Genomic DNA, 24,586 nt, shown 5'->3' with positions numbered 1-24,586 from the left:
TTTTATGGCTCTGGGTTACTGTTTAACATCCCCACCCTACTTTGAGTTTGTTTAGTAAATCGATCTAATGACAGGGCTATGGTGGCGCCATCCAATGTGTCGCTTCATGAATTATAGGCTGCTCAGCTCTCCAACCTTCCCTTTTAATGCTGTCGAACGCACCATTTTTCCTATTTTCTGTGTCACTAATGTCGCGCTGAGGGACTGCTAACTTCTGGAGGACAGCGGTACACCTGGATAAATGCACATCCCACACGGAAACAGAAACACAGGTAAGTCAAAGTCCTCCTATGAATTATATTGTCACTGTAATGCAAAATATTCACATCGGCTATAAGAATTATAAGGTAAGCTATTGCTTTTAAATAGAAAGTAAAGCCTACCTTTGGCAGTTTCTCAAGGACGTTTGGTAACATGTTCTGTTAAATCACGTGGTTTGTATTTTGGTGGTAATGGTGGTACTCCCTGGTACACACACTTTAGTTGCTTTTGTGTGACCTAAAATGAAAGCTGATGTGCTTTTGAATTGAATGTTACAATATGAGGTTTTTCAACTCTAGTGCTGGAATTTTTTTTTTTTGTTGTTTTTTTGTCCCGCATATTTATTTCTTTATTCTCACCTCTCTGTAAGCAGACAGCATTTTCTTAAAACAGATAAGATTCAGACTCACTTTGTCACGCATGCTGTGCTGTAAAGATCAAGTGATAACCTATTTCACCTGTACAACGACATTATCTATAATAAGAGTAGTGTTGCTGCAGGTTGCTAAGCAGGGAGATGGTAATAAAGTCACACTGTATTTTTCTGCTGTGATGCACTACCTATATGATACTGCCACTGAGAGTACATCAAAATAACTTGGGACGATCAAATTAGGAAAAAAAGTGAGACCTGCACACCTACTCCATGCCACGCAAGTTTAATTAAGACAATGTTTCAATCCTACTTGAATCTTCATCGGGTCAAAATGATTTCTATATATTATATATTTCTAAAATATATTTCATTATGATCTCTAAATATCATATATTTCTAAAATGTTTAGTTGGTATAATTGGATATTGACATTCCAATTCCCAGACTTATAATTACGATTAAGATTGTGTCAGAAGGTTGATTATTTTTGACGATGTAGTGTGTGTTGTTGTATTGGTTTGCCCTAAATTATGCAGGTGATTGCGTGTATACTCTTTACAGTCTAAAGATAATTTAGACAGCACTTCAGTTGGAGAAATCATGTGTCACACACATAAAAAAGCTGATCCTTCCATAGAGTTTTAAAGTGGATAGTCGACTGTTCAGTGTATGTTTTTTGTTTGTTTGTTTTAATATTGCCCAGGTATAAGGAAGTGGTGGTTTTCTAGAGTCAGTTGGGTGGCTGATCATCATCTGTGACTATTAAAACCTCTAATCTAAATAGAGGCGGCAGTGTTATGGCCAGTTCACACAGATAGCTCTTAGCACTGAGTTTTATGGCTTGAAAGAGCTTTTTGTTGCTAGGTGGATGAAAGGTTCCTCAATGACATCTTGCTTGGTTCTCAGCTGAAGAAGTCATAACAGCTGTTATTATTTTAGGTATTTATATGAATGTGTCGGTCATAGGTTTTACGTAACAGATTCACATGTAAAATTTCAAACTCAGTAAGCTTCTACAGTATGTCTTTATAAACAGCTGATCTTCAGTGTTTGAGATACTGTATCTTGATGAAAACAAATTAAGAGAAGGGGTTTGTGAAGTATTCTAAATACAGTAAGAAAAAGATCAATGGCACTCATTATTACACAAAGGCCTGAATTCCTAGGCATTTGTCCCTGCACTTAACAGAGGAGGGTGAGGCTAAAACAGCTATATTGTACTTATCGACCAGGGGCATAAATTTAGCCGGTGCAGGCTCTGGGACACATGGGTAGGAGGGCGCAGAGATAGTGGGCCCTAACATGCGATTCAGATGGCCACCTCTGAAATATGTCCGTGTTCTAGTAGGAACTCATGTAAAGTAGAAAATGTGGCCATTTTCTATATATACATGGGGCAAGAATCAAACGATTTGCACACTGTATTAAAAGTTACCAGTATTTTTAGTTATGCAAACTAGCAGAGATCTTCATCGGGCATTTTCAAATCATCATCAAAAAGCAGAGCAAGCATAAAGTCTTAACGGCTTCAGGTGGTAAAGAAACAAGACAATATGACACACAGTAGCTATATTAGGGACAAAATCTGTCAAGACAGGCTGAGCACATCTGCAAGCCCAGTGGTGGAATGTTACTAAATACATATACTTAGTACTATACTTAAGTACATATTTGTGGTATTTGTACTTTACTTGAATCTATTCTTTTTATGCCACTTTACACTTCTAATCCAGTACATTTCAGACAGAAATATTTTTACTTTACTTTTTACTTCAGTACATTTATCTGAAAGCTTTAGTTACTAGTTACTTAAAACATAAACACACATAAACACATAAACATATTCACATAAAAACATGAGAAGAGTTTATAAAAATATTTTGTCATAAATTTAACTACCCAACTGTTTATCAAAGTACAGGTGAAATGAAAAGTAAATTAATCAATTCGCCGACTGACAGAAAATTAATTGACAACTATTTTCGAACATTTCGAACATAAACATTTAACATTTTTTATCTATTTATTGAGATTTTCCTGCTTTGTGTACTTTGACTATTAATATTTTGAGAATGTGTTTCTAAATATACTTACTTGCTTTCACTTAAGTAAGATTTTCAGTGATATTAGTCAGCAAGGATCTGAATACTTCTTCCACCGCTGTTCAAGCTGAGTGAGCATTCATTACTTTAAAACGTAAAAGCGACAGTGAGAAAAGACAAGAGAAAAAAATGCAAAAGAAGAAGGTAGCCAAGGTCCCTAAATTAAATTCCTTTGGCTACTCTGTGTGTGTGTGTGTGTGTGTGTGTGTGTGTGTGTGTGTGTGTGTGTGTGTGTGTGTGTGTGTGTGTGTGTGTGCTTTATAACTAGTAACTGGTGTGCACTAGGGCCTGTCATAATAGCTTTCACTGGAACCTGTTGTGACTACCATACACCACTGCTGTCTACAAGTGAGTCTTGACAATATCACACTGTAGTTTCTTAGGAGCCTAAATGCCCACATGCTGTATACAGGTCTACAGCATTTCCACACTTCATTCTTGCTTCCTACTAATCCTAGTTTAATACAGGTATAGTGTCATTTATCTGATGTGATGATGAAGTGAATCCAGCACTCTCATTCCACAGTGCTCTATACCAGTCCTTTTATGTGAGTGTGAACGTGATCGTAAAGAGCAATTCTTCTCCACAAACCTGATGAGTCAGGAGGCCTGACCTCACTGCCTGGTTAAAATGTAATCTCTATATCACGTCTCTCTATGTCTCTTTCTTTCTCTCTCGTCATTCAACCCCTTTGTTTCAGCCTGCCGCCTTAACAAAGATGTCAGGTTATTACCGTGTGACAGCATACTAATTGCTGTTCCTCTTTATGTTCAGTAAGTGTGAGTTCATTACCTGTGATAATGTGCATTTTCGTTTATTGAGCCTACAGAGACAACACATGACCCCCACGCCTGCTCATTCACTGTAGGTGCTTGGCTGACTGGCTCACTCATTACTGATGTAGGGCATCAAATCTCCCATAATACTGCCTCTTATCATTTACAGCCCTCTCTAACACAATGCCCCAAACTGATTATCTTTAAGCCACACAACAAGATTTAGTGCAATGAAACTCCCCATGTAAAATGGGTGTGATGGGACATTTTAACTGGTTTATGGTAGTAAATTACAATGTGTTTACAGCATTCCTGCTCTGACAGAGGAGGCAGCTCACTAAGAACGACTTAACTCTGGTTTTGATTTTCACTTCTGTTGCCCCCTGACTCTATCTGTTTTTACAATAAGAAAGCTAAAAGAAGCGTGAGAATGATAGGGTTAATATTAGATGCTGCTCTTCAGGTAGTAATTAATACTTTTACATGGCAGACTGGCTCATCAGTCTTAAAGGAAAAGACAAATATGAATCATCCAATCTGAAGAGTATCATTTATCGTAATCAGCTTTACAAATGTAGGCCTGTGCTGATATTAAGTCACAAACATTGACAGCAAAACTGCAATTAATCCAGGTTCCAAAATGAAGCCCACAAAACATATTTTAAAAAAATGACTTAACAAATTAAATTTTCCTTTAACCTAAAATACAAGAACAAAAAAACTGATGTTTGAATTTAATTTGAATTTATTTTATTTGATATGATGCAATTTAACATGACTCAAATACAGAGTATGAGACTGATGTATTGTACAAGGAATGTATAGCTATTGCTAATTTTAACTATTGTCCCTTGATAGGCTTTTACATACAGGTTTGGCGAGTGGTCAGTAAGTTTAATGTCATTTGAGTTGTGTATATAAGCAGTTAATTAAAAAACATGTAGGATAATGTTTTCTCAACTTTTATGAATGACTGTTTGATGTAAACCAAATGAGTGTGTTTGCAGAAGAGTTAATGGAAGTTATCAGTGTTTTCCACCACACTTTGTGTCTTTATAGATTATATCTGCTGAGGTGGTGGAGCTATTACTCCAGTATTGATTAGATTAGAAAGCCTAGTAAGGACACACACACACACACACACACACACACACACACACACACACACACACACACACACACACACACACACACACACACACGCACACACACACGCACACAAATGTTTGTGCCTGTAAGAACAAAACCCTGTCATGTGTGCAAATACACGCACACAGGAGCAAGCCAACATCCACATGAAGCGCGAGCCATCCTCCAAAATCTCATGCAATCTGTCTCATGTTAAAAAATAGAGGTAGAATAGAGGAGGTAGAGGGTGAGAAAGGAAATATATCCTTCACCATTATCTATCCATCCCTGAGATAAGTGTGAGAGAGGGACAGATAAGTAATGTGCAATAAGGTGAGAAGTCTTAGCCACAGCTCCTCCCCTCTCCTTGCACCCAACCCAATCAGATGGGATTATAGATCTTTTATGTGAGGGCATCTCCCTTGTCATGGTTGTAAGAATTGGATGAAGCAGAGACCAGCAGATAAGGACAAGGAGACAGAGAGAAGAGAAGAGAAGAGAAGAGAAGAGAAGAGAAGAGAAGAGAAGAGAAGAGAAGAGAAAGAAGAAAGTGTGAGGAAGATCAAGTCAAAACAGGAATGAAGTATCCTCCTGTTCCTCAGAGTAAATCTCTGTTAGACATGGAAGTAGCAAACTACTGTGAAGGCCTGGATCCCTCATACAGCACACTGGGCTTTGAGAATGCAGAGGTGCTCTGTGGAGGAGGAGGTAAGTGCATGGAGCCACCTACACACTAGGGTTGAAATTAACACCAGTCACCAGCCAAATGATGTGTATAGCTACACAGTTTGCTTTACTCTCCAGCCAAAAAACACAGTGGTAATCTATTGAGTGGTTGGTAGATTTTGGAATCAACTAGCTACAGTGGTAGGTGGGGAAAAATTTCCAACCCTGCTACACCCACATAAAACCCACATAAACAAACAAGGCAAGCTCATATAAACACTAACTGAAGTGTAAAGCATGTTTTCTAGCATGCAAGTTTAGTTGGACGTGCTCACATAGTGTATGACAGTGGACAGACAGCCATCTTTATAGGCTTTGATGTGTACATACACAGACTGGAAAGCAGATTTTTGGCAGCAGGTGCCTGCAAAATGGCTTATGGACAGAGAAGTGAGAAGTGAGGCTTGTATTGTGTATCTGATAAATCTGTAGCCTCCTTGTTTAACCCTTTTTATACCTCAGCAGATGGGCTCATTTCTTTCCAAAACACAGGAAAAAGCGAAAAACGAAAGAAAAAAATAAAACAAAAAAACATAAACAAAAAACAACAAGGAAATTACCTATTTTGTGTTTATAAAAATAATTAGTATGTAAAATAATTTTAGATATATAATTATGGCCATTATAAATACAATTTCTTGGCCATTTTTCCATAGCTTTAAAAATGTTTTCCAAATCTACTCATTTCATTGCTTTCTCTGTTTCACAAACTCAGTAACTTAAGGTCTCTGTTACATTTTAGCTGCAACTTATGGAACAGTAGCTCAAAAGGGTTTTTCCCAATGTTTTCAATGTTTTCAGTTTGCTCAGAATTTGAAGGTTTTAATACTTGTGAATGAAACTAAAATAATGTAACTTTAAGGAGGGTTTTGGGTGGACAGTTTACCACCTAAAACCCTGTAAGACTTTACTGACAGAGCAAAGTTAGAGCAGCTGAAGGCAAATGAGTTGCTATTTGCAGAAACAGAAATCAGCATGTGTTGTTTTTACATAATTAGCTAAATGAAGAGATGGGGAAAGTCAGGACATTTTAATGTTGGCCAACAGCGCGTGTATCCACTTGTCTGCCAACACTCATTGTGAGAAGTTATCCCTACTTGCCTGTTGCTTGTATATGGGTGTGTAAGTGGATATTTGTGGTAGTGAAGGAAAGAGAAGGGCAGGGTAGAGGTTGTAAAAGCATAAAATCAGAATGTGATAAAAATATTTAGGCAGCAATCTCAGGTATGTGATATGAAGGTGTTTTTTGGAAGAGAAAACATGCAACTAAATGAAACACTGATGTCTGTGAACAAAAAGTCAGCTGAACATTGACTCGTGACCTTGTCACTGTCGGACTGAGAGAGTATCGAGGGGATGTGAAAGTGTCTGCGTCAATGCATCTCTATTTTTCACCTGCAAATGCTATGACTGTGCTGTTGTTCCATTTGGTAGGCTCTGACCGGACGATAAATGTGCATGATGATGATTACGGCTTTGATTATGGCGACGATGCTGTTGCTGCTGATACTAATAACAACAGTCATGGTAGTAATGATACTGAAAAGATAAGCCATAAAAATAAAGACATCATTATTGATGTTTAAAATGCCTGTCGACTGAGCTGACATTTATTTGTTTTTTTTGTAATTCATGTTTAAATTGATGTTCAAATCAAACATTCCACACAAATGACTTTGCAGTTACATAAACATTAAAAAGTCTTTGTAATTTTACTTTGGATGCAGTAGTAAGATGCTACAGTGTAATGGCACAGAAATTATACACATAGTGGCCTCAATTTTACAAATATTCGAGTTGACATTCAGCACTGTGGTACCATTACTAGACCATAGTGAACTATTTCTGGATGTTTACTGCAATACACTGATTCTCTTTGTTATTGTGTTTGTGTCTGAGTTTATGTGCACATCTGTCTTTGTACTGCGTGTGTATTTACCTGTGAGAGTGTTTCTGTGTTTCAGACAGCATGCCGACAGAGCCGAGCCTGTCAGTCGGTCCAGACGGGGTCAGCAGTAACTGTGCCATCTGTGGAGACAAGGCCACTGGGAAACACTACGGAGCCTCCAGCTGTGACGGCTGTAAAGGCTTCTTCAGACGCTCCATACGCAAGAGCCATGTCTACACCTGCAGGTACAGATGGCAAATACTGTGAGAGCACACATATGCACTTAAAATCCTGCCCTGCTTGCATTATAGTATAGCAATATAACAGAAAGAATATGCATACATGTGCACATAGATATGCTCTTGTACATATCTAAGAAGAACTCTTTAACAACTGATAACGTTTCAGCATAGTCATCATTCCACGGCATATCACGTCAAATGATGTTATGTTGCAGTATGTCATCATGTCTTGCTCTGTGAGACTACTTACATCGTTGTGTGTATGTTGTATGCAGGTTCAGCAGACAGTGCATTGTGGATAAAGATAAGAGGAACCAGTGTCGTTTCTGCAGACTTAACAAATGCTTCAGGGCTGGCATGAAGAAAGAAGGTACGGAACATCCTTTCTGCTCCCTGTATAAGAGAGAAACAAGAAACCATGTATGTTGTTTTTTCCCCCTCTTATCTAGAAAGCCCACTAAAACTTTATGTATGAAGATACAAAATGAAAAGTTAAAGTTATTTGGATACCATGTTAGTTTTTGGACAAACTGATTTTCATGGTATATTGCCAGCAGAAAATGTATGAATTTTAGATGTAGTTTAGAGACAAGACTTTAAACTGGCGATACTTAAGGAGAGCCTGTCTTCAGAGATTCTGAAAGCTGCTTCAAGATGGTTGAAATGGTCTCAGCCATAAAATAGGTGATTACTTAGAGTGTGTGTGTGTATTTATGAGGGGTATAACCTTGGCACAGAGTTTTACGACACCTAATCATGTGTTATTCAAACATGTTGTTCTGGATTGCAACTGGTTAACGTTTGACTCCTTTTGCTGATGCCAGCCTGCATGGCTATTTTCCTAAATGTTAACTGCCCGAGCTTCATTGGCATTGTTTGTAATCAGGACCTTTTCTTCACCCCCAACTAAATCCAAATCAAATTCTTGCAAACACTAAAACCAGGATAAATAGTTTGTTGATTTTTACACAAAAAATACAGTAGATAATGTCTCATTGCTCTGTCTTTTTCACACACTCAGTAACTTTAGGTCTCTGTTACATTTTAGCTGTGCAGAATGAGAGAGATCGGATCAGCTCCCGAAGAAGTATCCCAGACGCCCAAGACTTGCCACCCATTACTATTTTGGCCCAAGCTGAATCATTGTCCCAACAGGTGACATTGCCTTTTTGTTCACCTTACTAGGCAGCACATCATGTGCATGATTACATTACTTGCACAACAAAATCAGCAGACTTTGACTCAAGAAACCATTATTCCCTGACTTCCTCCAGATCACCGCTCCGATTGGAATAGCAGACATATCGGAGCAGAAGTCCGCCACTGTGGGGGATGTATGTGATTCTATGAGACAACAGTTATTGGTGTTGGTGGAATGGGCCAAATACATTCCTGCATTTGGAGAACTGCCACTGGATGACCAGGTAACATGGCCATAGTTGGTCAATTTTGATTAGCTATTGTTTGTTGTAATAAGTCATCCTTGTGCACATTTGAATCCCATGTCCCAAATTAAATAAAAAACTCTCAGACTTCAGTACTTTGGTTTAATAACTTTTTGAAGTGCTTTCACTCTTTTAATATTAGTCATTGTATGCTTGTATGAGTGTGCTTGCTGCTCTAACAAGTGGCTTATTCTGTCTTTCACTTGAGATGAAAGAAAGATTCTCTTTTATCAACCAAATGCACAGTAAGATGAAAGAATATTAGAAGCAGTAATTAAGTGAAGTGTCACAGATCTTGCTCTAATACAAAGACTACTAAATATAGCACACTACACTACAAACATGGCTTCTCTGTGATGTACGCAAGGGCAAAAGGGGAGGCATTGTTGTATTGTTTGTGTTCTTTGTTCATCTGTGTATGTGTGTGCGTGTGTTTGTTTATAGGTGAGTTTGCTCAGGGCTCATGCAGGGGAACACCTTTTGCTTGGGGTCGCCAAAAGGTCAATTCCATTCAAGGACTTCCTGCTTTTAGGTATGAGCTCATCTTATTTACACATATTTACACATTGTGCAATCAGGTGATTCAGCACTCAAGTCTGATCAAATGGGTAACACTTTACAATAAGTTGCAAACAAAAATGTGAGTGTTTACGAAAGGAACGAGTGAGGAACACATCAAGATCGACCTTATAATTAATGGATCATTAATGAGTGGTTCCATGAGAACACTGAGGAGTACTATATAAGAGATTGTAATGGTTGGATAATCACAAAGTAATGAGGGACTACTTATCAGCTACTTAGTATGAGGTGCAACTTAACTTGAGGGGGCAGCGAGATGTAAGTAATGGTTCAGGGTTTCTACAATTTAAGAAAAGTTAGACACTACACTTTTTGAGACCTTTTTTTTTAATGCTCTGAATGGAATTTAAAACCAATTTAATATAATCAAAACTGAAGAAAAAGAAACATGAACTGACAATTACTTAGGATTACAGTTTTGCCCAAATGTATTACAACAACAACTTATTTGGTTAATACCTGGTGGGTTGTTTTGTTGGATTTTGTGTTTCTAACTGTCTAAGTGGGATCCCACTGCATTAATTCCCATCATGCCAAGGTTTGGAAACACTTTTTGCTTGAATTTACAGAGCCTTGTATGCACTTCCTTTTATCAGTTTTGGTAATGCCATGAAATCTTGGTTTAATACCCAATTTTCCCTATTTCCTAAACTTCCATGTTGTGCAGGGTTCAGTGACAGCTAGCTAGCAGACAGCGGATCCTATGATATGATATGAATGTTGTTGGTACTATTATCCTGATCCCCATTATGTAAATGTGAGAGGCATTTGGTAAATCATTAAAAAAAATACAATGTTACCAATTATTTGGGGATTTTACAATGCAAGGTCAGAAAAAAATAATCATTAATTCCTACTTCCCACATCCTGACATTTACTTTTTAAAAAAATATTCAAACACACCAATTAAAGTCTTTTCTAGATTAATTAATACCTTTTAAGACTTTCTGAGGATTTGCTAGGACTGTGATTATTGTTAATTAATAAGTTGTTGTTAGTTTTGGAACTACTTCTTGAAGAAAGTGGTCATTAATGAACGAATCATTACCTAATAATAGAGCATCTCCCAGTCTGTTTGCTGATAACCCATTGTTATCTATTTTACAGCCTTTGAATTAAAGTTATTCAAGAATAACTCATTTACGATTCACCAGTCATCAGGTCGTTACTCACTCTTTTCTTAGTGACTGCTAACATACTTGTATACTGTATTGTGAAGTTTCACCCATCAAATGTTGTGTTAGCTGACAATGATTAACTCAAGGTTTCTATTTCTTTGTGACTTCAAAAGTATCTCTTGTAAACGGCATTACTCATTACCCAGACAAGTATCAACATCATACTATGGGAAGGTCTGTCAACTACACACTTAACTACACACTCATAGTGCATTACTATATGTCTTAGGACCTTTGTCATAACCTTGACTGAAACCCTTTAACTGTCTTGACACAAGTCAGATTCAACTTTTCTTTCTCTCAAAGCGAAATTTATTCCCTTCACCCTTCCATATCAGCACTCCATATCATACACACCCACATAGTTTACCGTCCCACTTAACTCAGCTCAACACTGGCACTAACTGATGCTCACTGTGTCTGCAGGTAACGGCTGCGTGATCCACAGGAACAGTCCTGAACAAGAGATATTTAAGGTAGCCAACCGAGTGCTGGATGAGCTAGTGCAGCCTTTCCAGGATATTCAAATAGACGACAACGAGTATGCAGCGCTCAAGGCTATTGTCTTCTTTGACCCAGGTAATAAAAAAAGAAGACGAACTAACATCAGGGGATTTGTGTGGTACAGTTAATAACAAATGCCAAGGACCAATTTTCTTTCATGAGTGGTTACCCTGTTTTTCCAGCTCGTCCTTGCTCCTCCATTCAGGAACTTTAAGTCTATTTGTGTGATTTAAATGCCTGTTTGGAAATTAAACATTGATTTAGGACAAAGAAACTACTTGATTAAGATTAGGAATTGCCACTGATAATAACCTTGGCACAGTGGTTGGTATTGTATGATTTGTCATTATTTCCAATAATGTATTAACCCTTTTAAAACCTGGATGGACACCAATTTTCTTGTGCTGCGTTCAAACACCTTTCTCAAGTCTTAAAACCTCTGAACCTTTTTGATTATTCTGAAAATGTGAAAAAAAAGACAATGAGAGACTTGGCAAGAAATGTCCTGCAAACTGCAAGAAAGTAAGTAAATTTAGAAAATCATTTTAAAAAAAAACAAGTATGAAAAAATGTTGAGAAAACTGTATTTAGAATTATAATAATTATGTATGTATTTAATTTTTTTTTTACTAATTTCTTGCAATTTTTGGGGGCAATTGCATTGTTACAGTTTTTGAAAGAAATCAAGCAGATTTGCTCAGGTTTCAAAGGCTAAGTTAAATATCAAAAGCTAAATACATTTATCCAAGTAATGCATTCATATTAAAAGAAAAGTATGAAGCACGAAAGCTGGAAAGACAAGAAACAAAACTAAAAAACACTTTACAACAATACAACAATAAATTGAAAAAGACAAAAAATTGCAAGCTAAATATGTTTAATGATACCTTGTCCAATACCCATTGCCATTTCTGTCCAGATCCCCTTTCCCAATCCCATCCATCTGGCTACATTTCCCCTCAAAGTTAGACCCCAATCCCTCCATCCCTTTTTTTAAATGTCTTTTTGGACCAGTGTGACCACAATACCTGCCCCCTCTCACGTTACCTGCCCTGCTTCCTCTCCCCTTCACTAAATCCCCTCATTTTACCTTCATGCCCCAGTTTGACCATAATCATTCCATCAATTCCACTCATATCCTCAATTCCATCCCTGATCTTTCTGTTTTTTTCCTCACCCTCCTGTCCTTCAACCCATTCCTTCACCCATAATCCATCTCCCACCTCCATGCTTTGCCTCCCTATCTGCAGATGCAAAGTCTTTGAGGGACCCATCGAAGATCAAGGCTATTCGGCTGCAGGTAGGTCAAGCATTTGATTTTTGTAGCTTAACGCAGAGTTGCAGTTCTTTTCTAGTATGTTCTATTATAATTTACAAAAAAAGTACTAGTAACAGGCATCAAAAACTTAAATTGTTTTTCAACCACCTACAGTATACATTAACAATTTCACACATTTGTACGCTGTATATCCAGAGGAAGGACACATTTGCTTACACTTGGCCTTGTGTGTGCAGGTCCAGATGAGTCTGGAAGACTACATTAATGACCGTCAGTATGACTCCAGGGGTCGTTTTGGAGAGCTGCTACTCCTGCTGCCCACCCTGCAGAGCATCACCTGGCAGATGATCGAACAGCTCCAGTTCATTAAGCTCTGTGGTCTGGCCAAGATAGACAACCTGCTGCATGAGATGCTGCTGGGAGGTGAGACTGGGCCCTGTGTCTGCACTTGTAAACCTGCAGAAAGAAAAATAGGGTGACCTTCAGCAAGACCAGCACATGCTCCAGTGGAGTTATTCAGTGATAAATGTGTGGAACTGGACAAGCATGAAGCAATGTGAAAAACAAAAAGTATACATACTCTGCAAAAGTTTTCCAGGGTATATAAAAAGTTTGGGAATCTGCAGAGAGATGGTATAACTTTTTATTATCCACATTAGGCAAAGCCAAAATAGAAAACTTGCTACACAAGATGCCGCAAGGTGACATCTGCAAACACATCTAAATGTGTATGAATAAGACAGTCTGTAGTTAAAGGTAAAATGCATCAAACATATTCTAAGCAGGGCCATGACAGACAACCTCAAGCACAAGATGAGGCGTGGAAATAAAGTACCAGTCATCTCCAAAAATGTCTTCCATTTTTCTCCATACATGCTAAAAACAACTCCAGGATATGACAACCTGACTAAGAAAACTGCGTACAGAAAGAGTAGTGTGTTTTACTTTTCAGCATCCTGTAGAAAAGTGGAACTAACAAAACAAAAACTGCTATTCAAACATTGTTGAGATGGTATTATATTTAGTAATGTGAATGTACAACTGTTTAAATATAGTGATGCCAACATAAATATATTAGCTAAACAAACCAAACTATTAAGAAAATGAAATTAGATATATTATAAAATATAAAATAAACTAAGGGTTTGATTTTTTTAAGTTATAAAGGCTTGACTCAATTACTATAAAAAACATGCACACATGCCGATACACCTCTGAAGGCACAGACTGAAATAAACTCTGCATAAATTTGTAAAATTTCCTCACTCAGTTAATTAAAAGCTCCAAACCACAGATTTACACTAGTGCTGTTGGGAAAACTATGCAAAGTGAACTACCCAACCTTCTCTTTAGTCTGATGAGGGCTTGTTAGGTGAAATCCCACCATCTGCAAGAAAAGAAAATCTGTGTTTTGGAGCGTTTCATTAAGGGAATACTTTGCAAATTTCCAACCAGCTTTTTATCAGAACAGTGTGGGTAGTATGTGTACATGCACTGTGCTAAAGTTCTCTCTATCTTACCAGCACCCAGTTCTCCCAGCTCATCTTCCAGCTCAAATCAATGTCTTGTCATCCAGCAGATTTTTTTTTTCTGGCTCTACAGCTACAGATTGTACTTTTGCACATTCATATATCTGACACCTTGGACACATATGCTGTGTTCACACTATGAGTGACAGAGTAACAGGCTACAATGCATTTTCTATGGAAATCGGTTACATGAAGCTACAAACGGACGTTCGTCACTGCTGATGGATGTGATGTGCTACAAAACAAAAAGCTTAGCTGGCCTAAACTATTTTTCAGCACTCTGATAATGCGGTGATTATGTAGCTGGTCATGCTGTTTCATTGTCGCTCATAGCGTGAACACAGCAAAAGAGTATAGAAGCTGTTTGAGAGTGAGCGCACCTCCCACCCTCTCAAACTCAGACTGAACTTTAATCAAACTGTAAAAGCAGGCAAAGCTGATGAAATATAAACTAAGATTCTGTTACTGTGTTGCCATTTTTCTTGCCTAAAATGTCAAAGGAACATAATTTAGTGCATTGTTTGGCTGTAACACAGAAATTTGTGAACAAGAAGGCTGCATCATTTCCTGTTTTGTAAAAAACTGAGATGAAATGGTAAAACAAAGCAGCGTTGATCAAACATAAACCAACGTTCTGTTCCTGCATTACCTATTTCTCACCTAGAATATTTTCAGACATATATTATAGCTCACTATTTGATTATAATTCAAGACTGTTTGTTACCGGCCAGCCACCAAATTGTTTCCTGTGGAAAAACCAGCCAAGCTGTTTACTGGTTTGGTGCACAGCAGTGTATGCTGGTAGTTTTTTTAATCTCTTGAGCAAAAGAAAATTCCACAGCTCTTTTTCTCTGGTCATGTAGCATCAATTCCAAAAGTGTTTGAACCTTTCCACTGCATAGACAGCCTAGTTTTATTAAAAATGTATTAATAATTTATTAAAGCAGTGAAATAGTTCTTTAAGCATGTGAGCCCTTAAATGTCACCTGACTAAATACTACCTTTTTAGGTAAGCTTCAGAAAAAAATCAGCAGTAAATGCATAACAAAAACTTGTTGCCATGTGTTCAGGCTTTACGTCAGAGCCCACACACCTGCACCATCATCCACCACACACCCAGCTGGCCCAGGACCCTTTGACTGGACACACACTGGTCATCAGCACCATGCCTGTCACTCACGTTCCACAGATAGGTAAGAGCTGCAGACTCAGCGACCGCACTCGCACTAACTCCTTTCCCTCAGACAAGCACAAACCCTCTGACACACACGCAAAAAATAAGTAACGTTTATGTTCAATTTATCACTCATGAAATGTCACAAAAGTGTGTGCCAGATGTGTTTCCATTAACTTAGTTGAAACGAATAACTAGGAATCAAGAATGTGGGAAAAAAATCCATAAAATGTAACATTTACAAGAATGGATGGGTATTGGTCCTATTGTATGCTTTCATTTAAAAATAAAAATAAATGCATTTGGAAATTACACCACCTAATGGCCACACAAGATTGATGGGAAGTGTATCTATAAAGCAGCAGCTTTATGTGTAATATTTCCTGTGGGCCACAGTTGATACATTTTGCAGACTTTACATATACAACAATACCCCACCAAACACACACATGCATAAACATTTTAAGTTGCAAAAGAATGAAATATCTGTCTATGCCTCTCTCCTTACAGCCTCTCCAGACACCCCCATCCCATCGCCCCCTCAGGGTCCGGCCCCAGAGAAGTACAAACACTTTCCCCAGCCTCTTTGTCCTCCAGCCAGCCCCTCGCCTTCCACACAGACTGATCTCTGACTTCTCCCTGCACTCTGTCAAACAAGCTGACATGGGCACGGTTTCACTGTCTCCCATTCATCATCCAAGTCATGGCATAAAGATTATGAAAGCTGTTCAATGTCTGTGGTTAGACTTTACTCTGTTTCTCCTCCCTGCGTCTCTTGGTAGTGTTGCAACAATAACTAAGACGCAATTAAAGCCGCTGTGGGCAGCCGTTTCAAACTTCAATATGTGACTTTCAAATTCAGTGAACTAATGAAACACTAAACTTGGGTTTAACAAAACATGCTGTGCATTTTTGTGGTCACCTAAAACCAATACACAGCACTGTTTTTCAATGCAGTACCATGGTTTTACAACACTTCCATGTCCAGTAAGGCACATGCTCTCAGATATGATGGTGATTCAAATGTAAATCTAGAGATTAGTCTGTTAAAACGTGTATGCCCTTTTAAACCTTTGCATTGCTTGAAGTGTAGTTTGTTTTTGTGTTTGATGCTTTGCTGGATTGGGCACAGATGTGCTTCTGGTTCTTTATGTGCAGTTTATTCACCATTTGGTATGCACAACAGATAATGTGTAAATGTGCAAAATACTATTTCATTTTAAATTTCAGAGACAGCAGCAGCAATGGCAAAACAACATGACTTACTATCAAGAAATGTTTGTTATGTCAGAATCACTCGGATTGTACCTATGTTTGTTAACAGTATGGATTAATGGGACCTATTACATTTGTAAACTAGTCTAAGATCAGTTATTGTGTTCTAAAGAACTTCAGAAATGCTGTTGCTGATTTTCCGGATTTAGATTTTCCACCTAATTACTGAGACCTAATTACTGCCATGTACTGAGAGGTAACTATTCTAACAGTTGGATTTGTGAAAAAAAGACATTCAATGGTTTGCATTTGTGTATTTATATAAAATGGATTATATATATATATATATATATATTCTTAATATACATGTATTTAACTGTTAAAGCATTAAAAAATGGGGTACAGCAGTTTGTGACAAAATCATTTATAAAAGTTTGTAAAGACATCATGTTAAATGCAAAAAGGAATGTGGATAAAAAGTAACATTTTAATATTTTACTGTATATATTCAAGTGGTTGATAGGAAATGTTTGGATCATGAAAATGCCCTGCTATATTCAATTTCTAGAATCACCTGTGTGTTTTTTATTTCGGTCAATAATGTGTACATTTCTTAATTTATGCAGTGAATTAATTAAAATTCCACGATGAGAATTTAAAATAAATCGATTGAATGTGGATTAATTGAAAATGCATACAGTGAGAGACTTGGAGTCACAGTATGGTGCAGTAGCACCCTCCTGCTGTCAAAAGAGGAAATACAACAGGGAGCAATATGTACATGGACTACAGTAGTTATTGTATATTGTATGCATCAGTACACCATGTCAAATGAGTATGCATCCATTCATTTATTGTTCTGCCATTTTTGACATAAAGAAAATTTAAGTGTGAAATGGAAATAGAGAAATTCAATTCCAATCTGTTGCTGCAGCCACAACAAACCATTTCAATGGATATAGCTTGAAAAAAAAAAAAAAAAAAAAAAAAAAAATGGACTTTTTTTCACATTTGATCCTGAAAGCAAAACATTATAGGCAAACAGATGATGATAAATTGACAGGATGTATTTCAATATGGTTCCTCCACATGCAAGAATACTGACTGTGGTTTGTCCATTATATCAGTCATGGAAGTCATCATGCTCCCCCACAGTTCCATTGGTTAGGACTATATAGCGTGTATCCAAAGCTTTATTGGCTAGCTATTGAGACCACGCTACCGGTTGATGCTGCTCATCTAAAATCAAACTAGTTTCCCCCACTGTCCATCTGAGAGAACACACTTTGAGACAAATCCTAAAGCCAAACTAAATTGTAAAACGACAATTTAAGCTGAAACTGAGCTGTACTGGGGCCAACTGTACTTTTAAATCTGTTATTTCTTTGACGTTTGTCCATGCTCAATCACTGTCTTGGGGTCTGCATGCGTGTGTGCGTGTGTGTGCATGAGCGTTTATGCGCAGTGGATGAGACCGGGGATAAAGCTGAGAGCTCTTATTCTCTGTATATTGTTGGGCGACTCAGAGAAAACACTCAGGTTATTTATGGCAGAGGAGCTGATGCTGTCTAGAATCAACATGGCCAAATCCTCCTATCAACTTCATAATGGACAAGCTACCTGGCTTAGGTCAAAACAACACAGCCCTCAATGGGAGGATGTGTGTATGCATATATACTGTATGCGTGTGTATGCTCTTACCTGCAATTTATTTATAATCTGTGCGGATGCATGTGTGCACACTTCCATATGTGTGTGTACGCAGGGAGCTTTACTCAAAGGCCTATAGTGAGAAGATGTGGGGGCCCTGACTCTCCCTTTTTCCTCAGATAAAACTGTGTGTTAGCATGCCAGTCACATATCTCATCTGAGACGCACCGCTCTCCTCCCCACACCTCGCCACTGCCCACACTGACAGCACACTATTACACACCAGTATGACGCTTGCTTCACCTGAGGAGGGCGATGAGGGGGAGAAATGGAGGGACGGAGAGATATATGGGTGGAGGAGCAAGGATGGACAAGAATATGATTTTTTTGTTTTGTTTTTTACTATATCTAAGTTTGAATTCTGAATTGAAACTCAAATTTTCCCCATTTTCTACCCCTGCTAGATGGTGATTATGTGTATTGCGTGTTTTTTCACATATTGTGTTCTTTTAAAAATGTGACTATCACACGGGTACATCAAAACAATAATTTGCTCCAGATTTACCTGCTAAATGAAAATACCTTGAAAATAAAACATATTCAATTCCTAAAGTTGGTATACTAATATTACTAAGTTATTAAAGTAGTGGTCAACTCTTTTTTTGCATATATTTATTTTATCATCATAAAAACTTCAAAAATTGCTAAAATGTGACCAGTGTTTTTACCTTTACTGGTCATCTGTCCATCAAATAACTGATTCATCCATCCATTCACACGTCAATCCATCCGTCCGTTTCTTTCATAACCACTAGATGGCAGTACAAGTCTGTGGTTCAGCAAATTGCCCTTTAATGGCTGTTTTCAATGTACTTTGCCCTTCCTCTGTCATTCTATGCCAAAATTTTTAAAAAACTGAAGAAAAAAAAATGTTATAAAAAATATTTTTTTATCATATTTTATTAATATTCTTATCTGGTAGCACCCTTTTTGATGGTTTAATGTGTATCTCAGTAAGGTTATTTTAAATATTTTCAACAAAATTGAGAAACATACTTGTATATGTTTCAGTTTTTTATTCCATAATATATTTGCACCTGCAGTGTAACACACTTGTTAAGGATGTTACATTAAGATTATTTAAACAAGGGCATTTTAATGAGTGTGTGTTCAAGCATTTTTTTTTTTATTTAGCTTTACACACACAATGTTTTCAAACACATTGACTAGATTTCTGTCTAAAAAATAGGCATAACAGATTGCAAAGTCCCACACGTATGCTCTACACCATGCAGGGGGAATATTGGCACAGTCTGAAATGAATGGCATGTGTCAGCGATCCCAGATTAGAGCCGGAGATTGCAGACTATCATTCCTCACCAGTGCATTTACCCATAATTCCCCTCTGTCTCCAATATATCCGATGATTCCTCCTCTAGGAGACAAGGTGAGGCTGTACGAATCTCTGCCTCCAACTCTGGAATGAATTTAAAAACCTCTCCTGAGTGATTTTCTGTGTCTCCGTCCTGCGACTGTATGAGTGTGTGTGTGTTTGTGTGTGTGTGTTGCATGCATGTGTGGTTTCTGATTATACCACAGCATGGGTGAAGGGAAGGAAAATACAGTGACAGCTTCATTTCCAAAGCTGAGTTCACATAAATGAGGGATTAAAGCAAGCAAGAGGGTTAAGGCACACCTCGGCCTTCAATGACAGCTTTCCCTCCTTAAAATCACTCTCTTCCTCTGTCTGTTTGTCTCTTTCTGTCTCCTTCTTTATTTTTGTCTTACTTTTCCCTCTTTTTTCATTATCTAATTCCTTGTTTAGGTTATCTGTTTTGTCCTGCTACTGCTCATTTGGCCTGCAGAGATAATACACACACAGATGAAAATGTAAAAAAACAACAACAAAAAAAAAACCCCTGCATACTTTACTGTTGACTACACACACAGTAATTTACACAATGGCAGGGAACTGGGGTGCGCTCTACATCATGATGATGGGAACCAGGTTAAGACAATGAAATTAGGGGTTAGGGCCAGGCAAGGGTGTGTGAGTGTGCGCGTGTGTTTGGGGTACATTAGGGAAATGAAAAGGGGTGGACCACTGATGGCCTCTGAGATGCAGACTTGTTAGAATAAAGGAATATAAAAAAGTCAGGAGACAGAGGAGATGACAGGGTGGATGATAAGATGAGTAGTGCAGTAATGAAAACGGTCCTGTGTACCCCGAGATTACATGGGGAATGAGATTGGAGGGAGGGAGAGAGAGAGAGAGGCTGAAGGGGCGTACTGTAGAGGGGGAAATGGGTGAGCAGGGAGTATGAGAGGGAGTGAAAGAATAGAGGAAGATGATGAACCATGGTGAGAGTCAGCTGGAACAGATATGATGTGAAAGGAAAAAAAGGGGGGAGAAGAAGAGAAAGACGAAGGGAGGCAAAACAGAAGAGGGAGAAGAAGAAACAGAAAAAAGAGGGAGAAGAAGAAGAAGAGGAAGAGGTATTACGACTCAGGACGAAGCAGCCCCACTCTGAATGATAAGTGTCTCACGCGCTGTGGGTTATGGGAAGTTCACACAAACAAATGACTCCCATTTGCCAGAGGCGAGGGACACAATTGAGAAAGAAGGGGAGAGCGAGTAAAGGAGGAGAGGAGGAAAGAGGGGGGAAGAAGGGAGGGAGAGGACTAAATACTAGAGCCATGATTTCAAATAACTCCATCTGCATTGAGGAAATGCTTACCTTTTTACCCCTGTAATGTTTTCATGGGTGCGCAGCATAAATGAAAGCACCTTCAATCCAAAGGATATTAGGAACCCTGTAGTGAAGCGCAGTAAAGTCTGTACTTGGTTCCTTAAATTATAGGCCGCCTATGGACCTTGGTCAATAACACTAAATGTATTGCAAATTGTCGCGTGTAGGTGGGCTATGTTTTGCACCATAAGAGGTGATATCAAACCATTATAAGGGGGCATGAATACTGCCCTTATTTATACACTAAGCAGCATGGAATCAAAGCTAAGTATGGCTCTCTCTCTTTGAAAATGACTTCACTGTAGTTGTTTTTAACCATGTGACATGCAGGCTAAAGAGTAAGGGATTGTAAGGGATTGATTCTACCCAAACAAGCAGCTGATTTCCCTTCTTACTTCCACTCTTGAGGTTAAAGGTGTGTTTTTCAGTTAAATTAGATGCTTAAGTGTTTGGTTTGAATGACAACCTTCATGGACTCTCTGCTTAAGGGCACTGAGTTGCAAAGCCAGTAGTTTCCATTTGATAGGATTTGATGTGCTGGCTAATGCAGGGGTCGAACCATGACCTTTTCAGCTGAGGTCACATTTCTTTTTAGAAAATGATTAAGACGAAGGGTCTCGCCAAGCTAGCTGATCTGTGATTGTGTATGTAGGCATAACTATGCCTTGAGCTAAATGCTAATGATAATGCTAACATATTGATGTTTGGCAGGTATCTATGTTCACGGTGTTATTTTAGTGTGTTAGCATGATGACATTTGATGATTATCGCTAAACAACAAAGACTCATGGGAATTATGTTTGTTTTGAAGGTATTTGCTTATAAACCATTGTTGGTCTAATTGAAATTTGACCAGATGAAATGTCAGGGGGTCGTCAAGGTCATTAGACTTTATATTTTGGCCCCATGAAAGTCTGCACAAAATTTTTTTGCCAATCTATTTGGTAGATTTCACTAGACTAGTGCAGTGGCTACTCAAAACATACCTCCTCAGAACGAGCCAATTGGCTCATCCTCCAGTATTGCTGCTTGCAGCTTTCTGTTAACCACACATTAAAACAGCTTCACACTTGACATTACTCTCCTTTGTGAAAGAAGTCCCCTCTCCCCTGCTTTTGGCACTACAGGAAAAGTCAGGGGATCACCAAATTCATTAGGATTTATCCTCTGGGCACTATGAATATCTGTACCACATCTTGTAGTTACAAACACCCCCTGAAATACAAAAAACTCAACTTCATGGTGGTGGTAGAGGACAAAATGAGGAATCTCCTAAGTCAGTGGGACTCATGGGAGCCTGTACATAATGTCTCAGCGATCCATTCAGTCATTGTTTAGATATTTCGGTATGGGTCAAAGTGGTGACCCAACCAACCGACACTGCTGTCCACAGAGCCATGCCACCAGTATGGCTTAACCTGAAGCTATCTATGTAAGAATTAACCAGAAAGTCCAACTTACCTTGCATTGGGCCACGAAGAGCTGATATGTCACGAAGTAGTCCTGTAGATGACAAAAAGAAAATTCTATGATTATACACAAATATGTTTCCAGCAGGCAAACTTGTGCTGAATAGCTGAAAAAATATGTATCTACTGTATCTATAACATCACTGTCATATCTTAATTGTGTTTGTTTCCAGCCTCTAAGAATCAAGAAGGAAGGGCTTTTGATCATTTTCATGTTCAGCAACAGTGTTGGGCAAATTACTTCCAAAATGTAATACATTATGTATTACTAGTTACTGTCATTTGAAAGTAATTACTTATATTACAATATCACTGTCTCTGAATTGTAATGAGTTACACTATTTTTGTGTTACTTTTGAGTTACTTTCACCAAATAACTACAAAAGCATGATAGGCATTCTAAAATGCTAAAATGTAGTTTATTACAGCTCATTACACATCCAGGGTAGGCCCCTAAAGCTACGAACAACATGATATAATAGGCGCAGTGTAGGCTCACAGCACAATACAATAAGTGACAATCCCCGTCAGAATCACAAAAGCAGACAAAGGATGAAAGTCTGGTAAATTATGATAGAGACACTGTAATTATTTTAAATCTAACCCAATTCATATCACATGACACACAACAGAGCTATAGCCTACTATAATGTAACCTATAGCCTAATAAAATGTAAAAAAAGACACACAATCTTGTTTTCTTTTCATTTCTGTTCTGTTATTTATTAATTTATCACATTTAATGCTAATATTAAGTAGAAATTAAACACTTTACAACTCCTATTAGTACACATTTAACAGTTTTATACAGTTACATGTTTATTTATTAACAGTGGTGAAATTTAAATAAGGCTACATTTACTGAAGTACTGTACTTAAGTATAAGTGTGCTATTAATTGTTTTACTTTGGAAAAAATATTTTGAGTAGGCCCTCGTCTTCTATAGCTGCCAACAGCCTGCAAATATTCCCAGTTAGAGAAAGAGAGAAAATAAGGCAACGTGCCTGTGGCCCCAGGCCCCCAAATCACTACATCTGCCCCTGGTAATTATCATGAGAGCTCAGTGCAAGCGGCCAGATGAGACACAGGGCGATGCGTCCTGGTGTTTACGAATAATTCTGTCCAAAGTCTGACTAAACTTGAAACTAAAACAAAGCAAAAGGCTAAAGGAGTCACTCTGCACCGCTTAATATTTGGCTATTGCACACTTTGGTGCTGTGAGGAAAAGCTCCACTCTGATCGTGTGTCTCGCTGCCCTGCTGTCAGACCATCAGCTGTTTAATCCGCCATAAGAAAACGCAGCTCTGTTGTCAAATACAATGCTGTATTAAGTCAAAGTCGTCCACTCAATTACATGATTGTTCCACAGCTATGTTGTCACAATGTTTTGGCATGAGATTTGCCTGGGCAGCTTGGGAGTCTGAGACTGACAATAAATGTGTGTGTCACACACCAGGAGTGTAAGAGTTGCCACCCCTGGATAAAGTCACAGTTACAGTTAGTTTTAGTTGACTCATATGAAAACAAATACCTCTCTTATGTATTCGATACTGACACGTGGGAAGTGATGCCAACCTCCCTGGCATCTGTGGTCCTTTTAATGCAGCAGTTAGGCGCTGCACAGCCGGCCACTAGGCCTAAAGCTGCCGCTGCCCCTAGGTGGCTATGATAGGCAATGTCCAGGTAAAACAGTTCAGAGACTCTAGTAAGATGGCCAAGTGACCTATACTGTATATCAACGAGTCTCCATGGCAACGTTACCTTACCTTGTCATTGCTGGTGTTGACAGGGAGTTTGCCTGTCAACAGTTTTCATATCTTCAACAACATACTCTTCTTCCACTGGGGTTCAAGCAGCGTGGCAGGTCGATAGAAACTAAATTCCTGTTGTCTTGCCGGCGCTCTCGTCCTCCGTATTCCTTCTCCTCTCCACGCCTGCAACTCTCTCGGTTAGCTTAGCATTAGCGCGGCACCTGTCCAGGTGTTACTTCAAGTTACTGGTGCTATTTATCGACGTAGAGAGTTCTCTCGATTTCATTTTACTATTGTATTCTTGTCATTTTCTCTGACAAGCGGAAAATAATGAGAGTATGTCCATCTGGCAAGTGCGTAATCCGTATCTGCAGTCGTTTCAACCATCGAATTCCAGCAACAGGAAACACTCTTACTCGCGGGATTGTTTCCGGTGCTGGAACGTCTCGCGATCACGGATCTATTAGCTCGCGATGTTGAAAACAAAAAACAAAACAAAATTTAAAAAAAAAAAACACTTAATTTGGGGTTTAAATGCGTTGTAACGCGCGTTACTGAGA

The 24,586-nt window shown here is 38.4% G+C and overlaps 1 protein-coding gene across 2 annotated transcripts; it reads left to right on the top strand.

The window, feature by feature from the left end:
- Positions 1-50: 50 nt before the first annotated feature.
- Positions 51-17,071, top strand: hnf4g (hepatocyte nuclear factor 4, gamma). 2 transcript variants are annotated; one of them, XM_042510766.2, is made up of 11 exons: positions 51-272; positions 7,335-7,503; positions 7,776-7,870; positions 8,549-8,655; positions 8,775-8,924; positions 9,390-9,477; positions 11,132-11,284; positions 12,460-12,509; positions 12,725-12,911; positions 15,088-15,210; positions 15,702-17,071. In XM_042510766.2, the coding sequence occupies exons 1-11, from the start codon at positions 242-244 to the stop codon at positions 15,821-15,823; spliced, it is 1,275 nt and encodes a 424-aa protein (XP_042366700.1). In that variant the 5' UTR covers positions 51-241; the 3' UTR covers positions 15,824-17,071. The 2 variants fall into 2 exon arrangements, with proteins under 2 accessions (XP_042366700.1, XP_087928463.1); XM_088072337.1 differs by lacking the exon at positions 51-272 and adding an exon at positions 5,113-5,352.
- The last annotated feature ends 7,515 nt before the right edge of the window (positions 17,072-24,586 follow it).

Source organism: Plectropomus leopardus, chromosome 21 (genome assembly GCF_026936395.1).
Source record: "Plectropomus leopardus strain MGB_pleo_1.0 chromosome 21, ASM2693639v1, whole genome shotgun sequence".
Lineage (NCBI taxonomy): Eukaryota > Metazoa > Chordata > Actinopteri > Perciformes > Serranidae > Plectropomus > Plectropomus leopardus.
This window is presented reverse-complemented; position numbering and strand designations above follow the sequence as displayed.

Bases quoted from the DNA above. Each gene is read 5' to 3' on its own strand.
- hnf4g (XM_088072337.1), top strand. From the start codon at position 5,223: ATGAAGTATCCTCCTGTTCCTCAGAGTAAATCTCTGTTAGACATGGAA. The intron at 9,478-11,131 runs GTATGAGCTCAT...CTGTGTCTGCAG, and splicing joins CAAGGACTTCCTGCTTTTAG to GTAACGGCTGCGTGATCCAC. The intron at 12,510-12,724 runs GTAGGTCAAGCA...TTGTGTGTGCAG, and splicing joins TCAAGGCTATTCGGCTGCAG to GTCCAGATGAGTCTGGAAGA.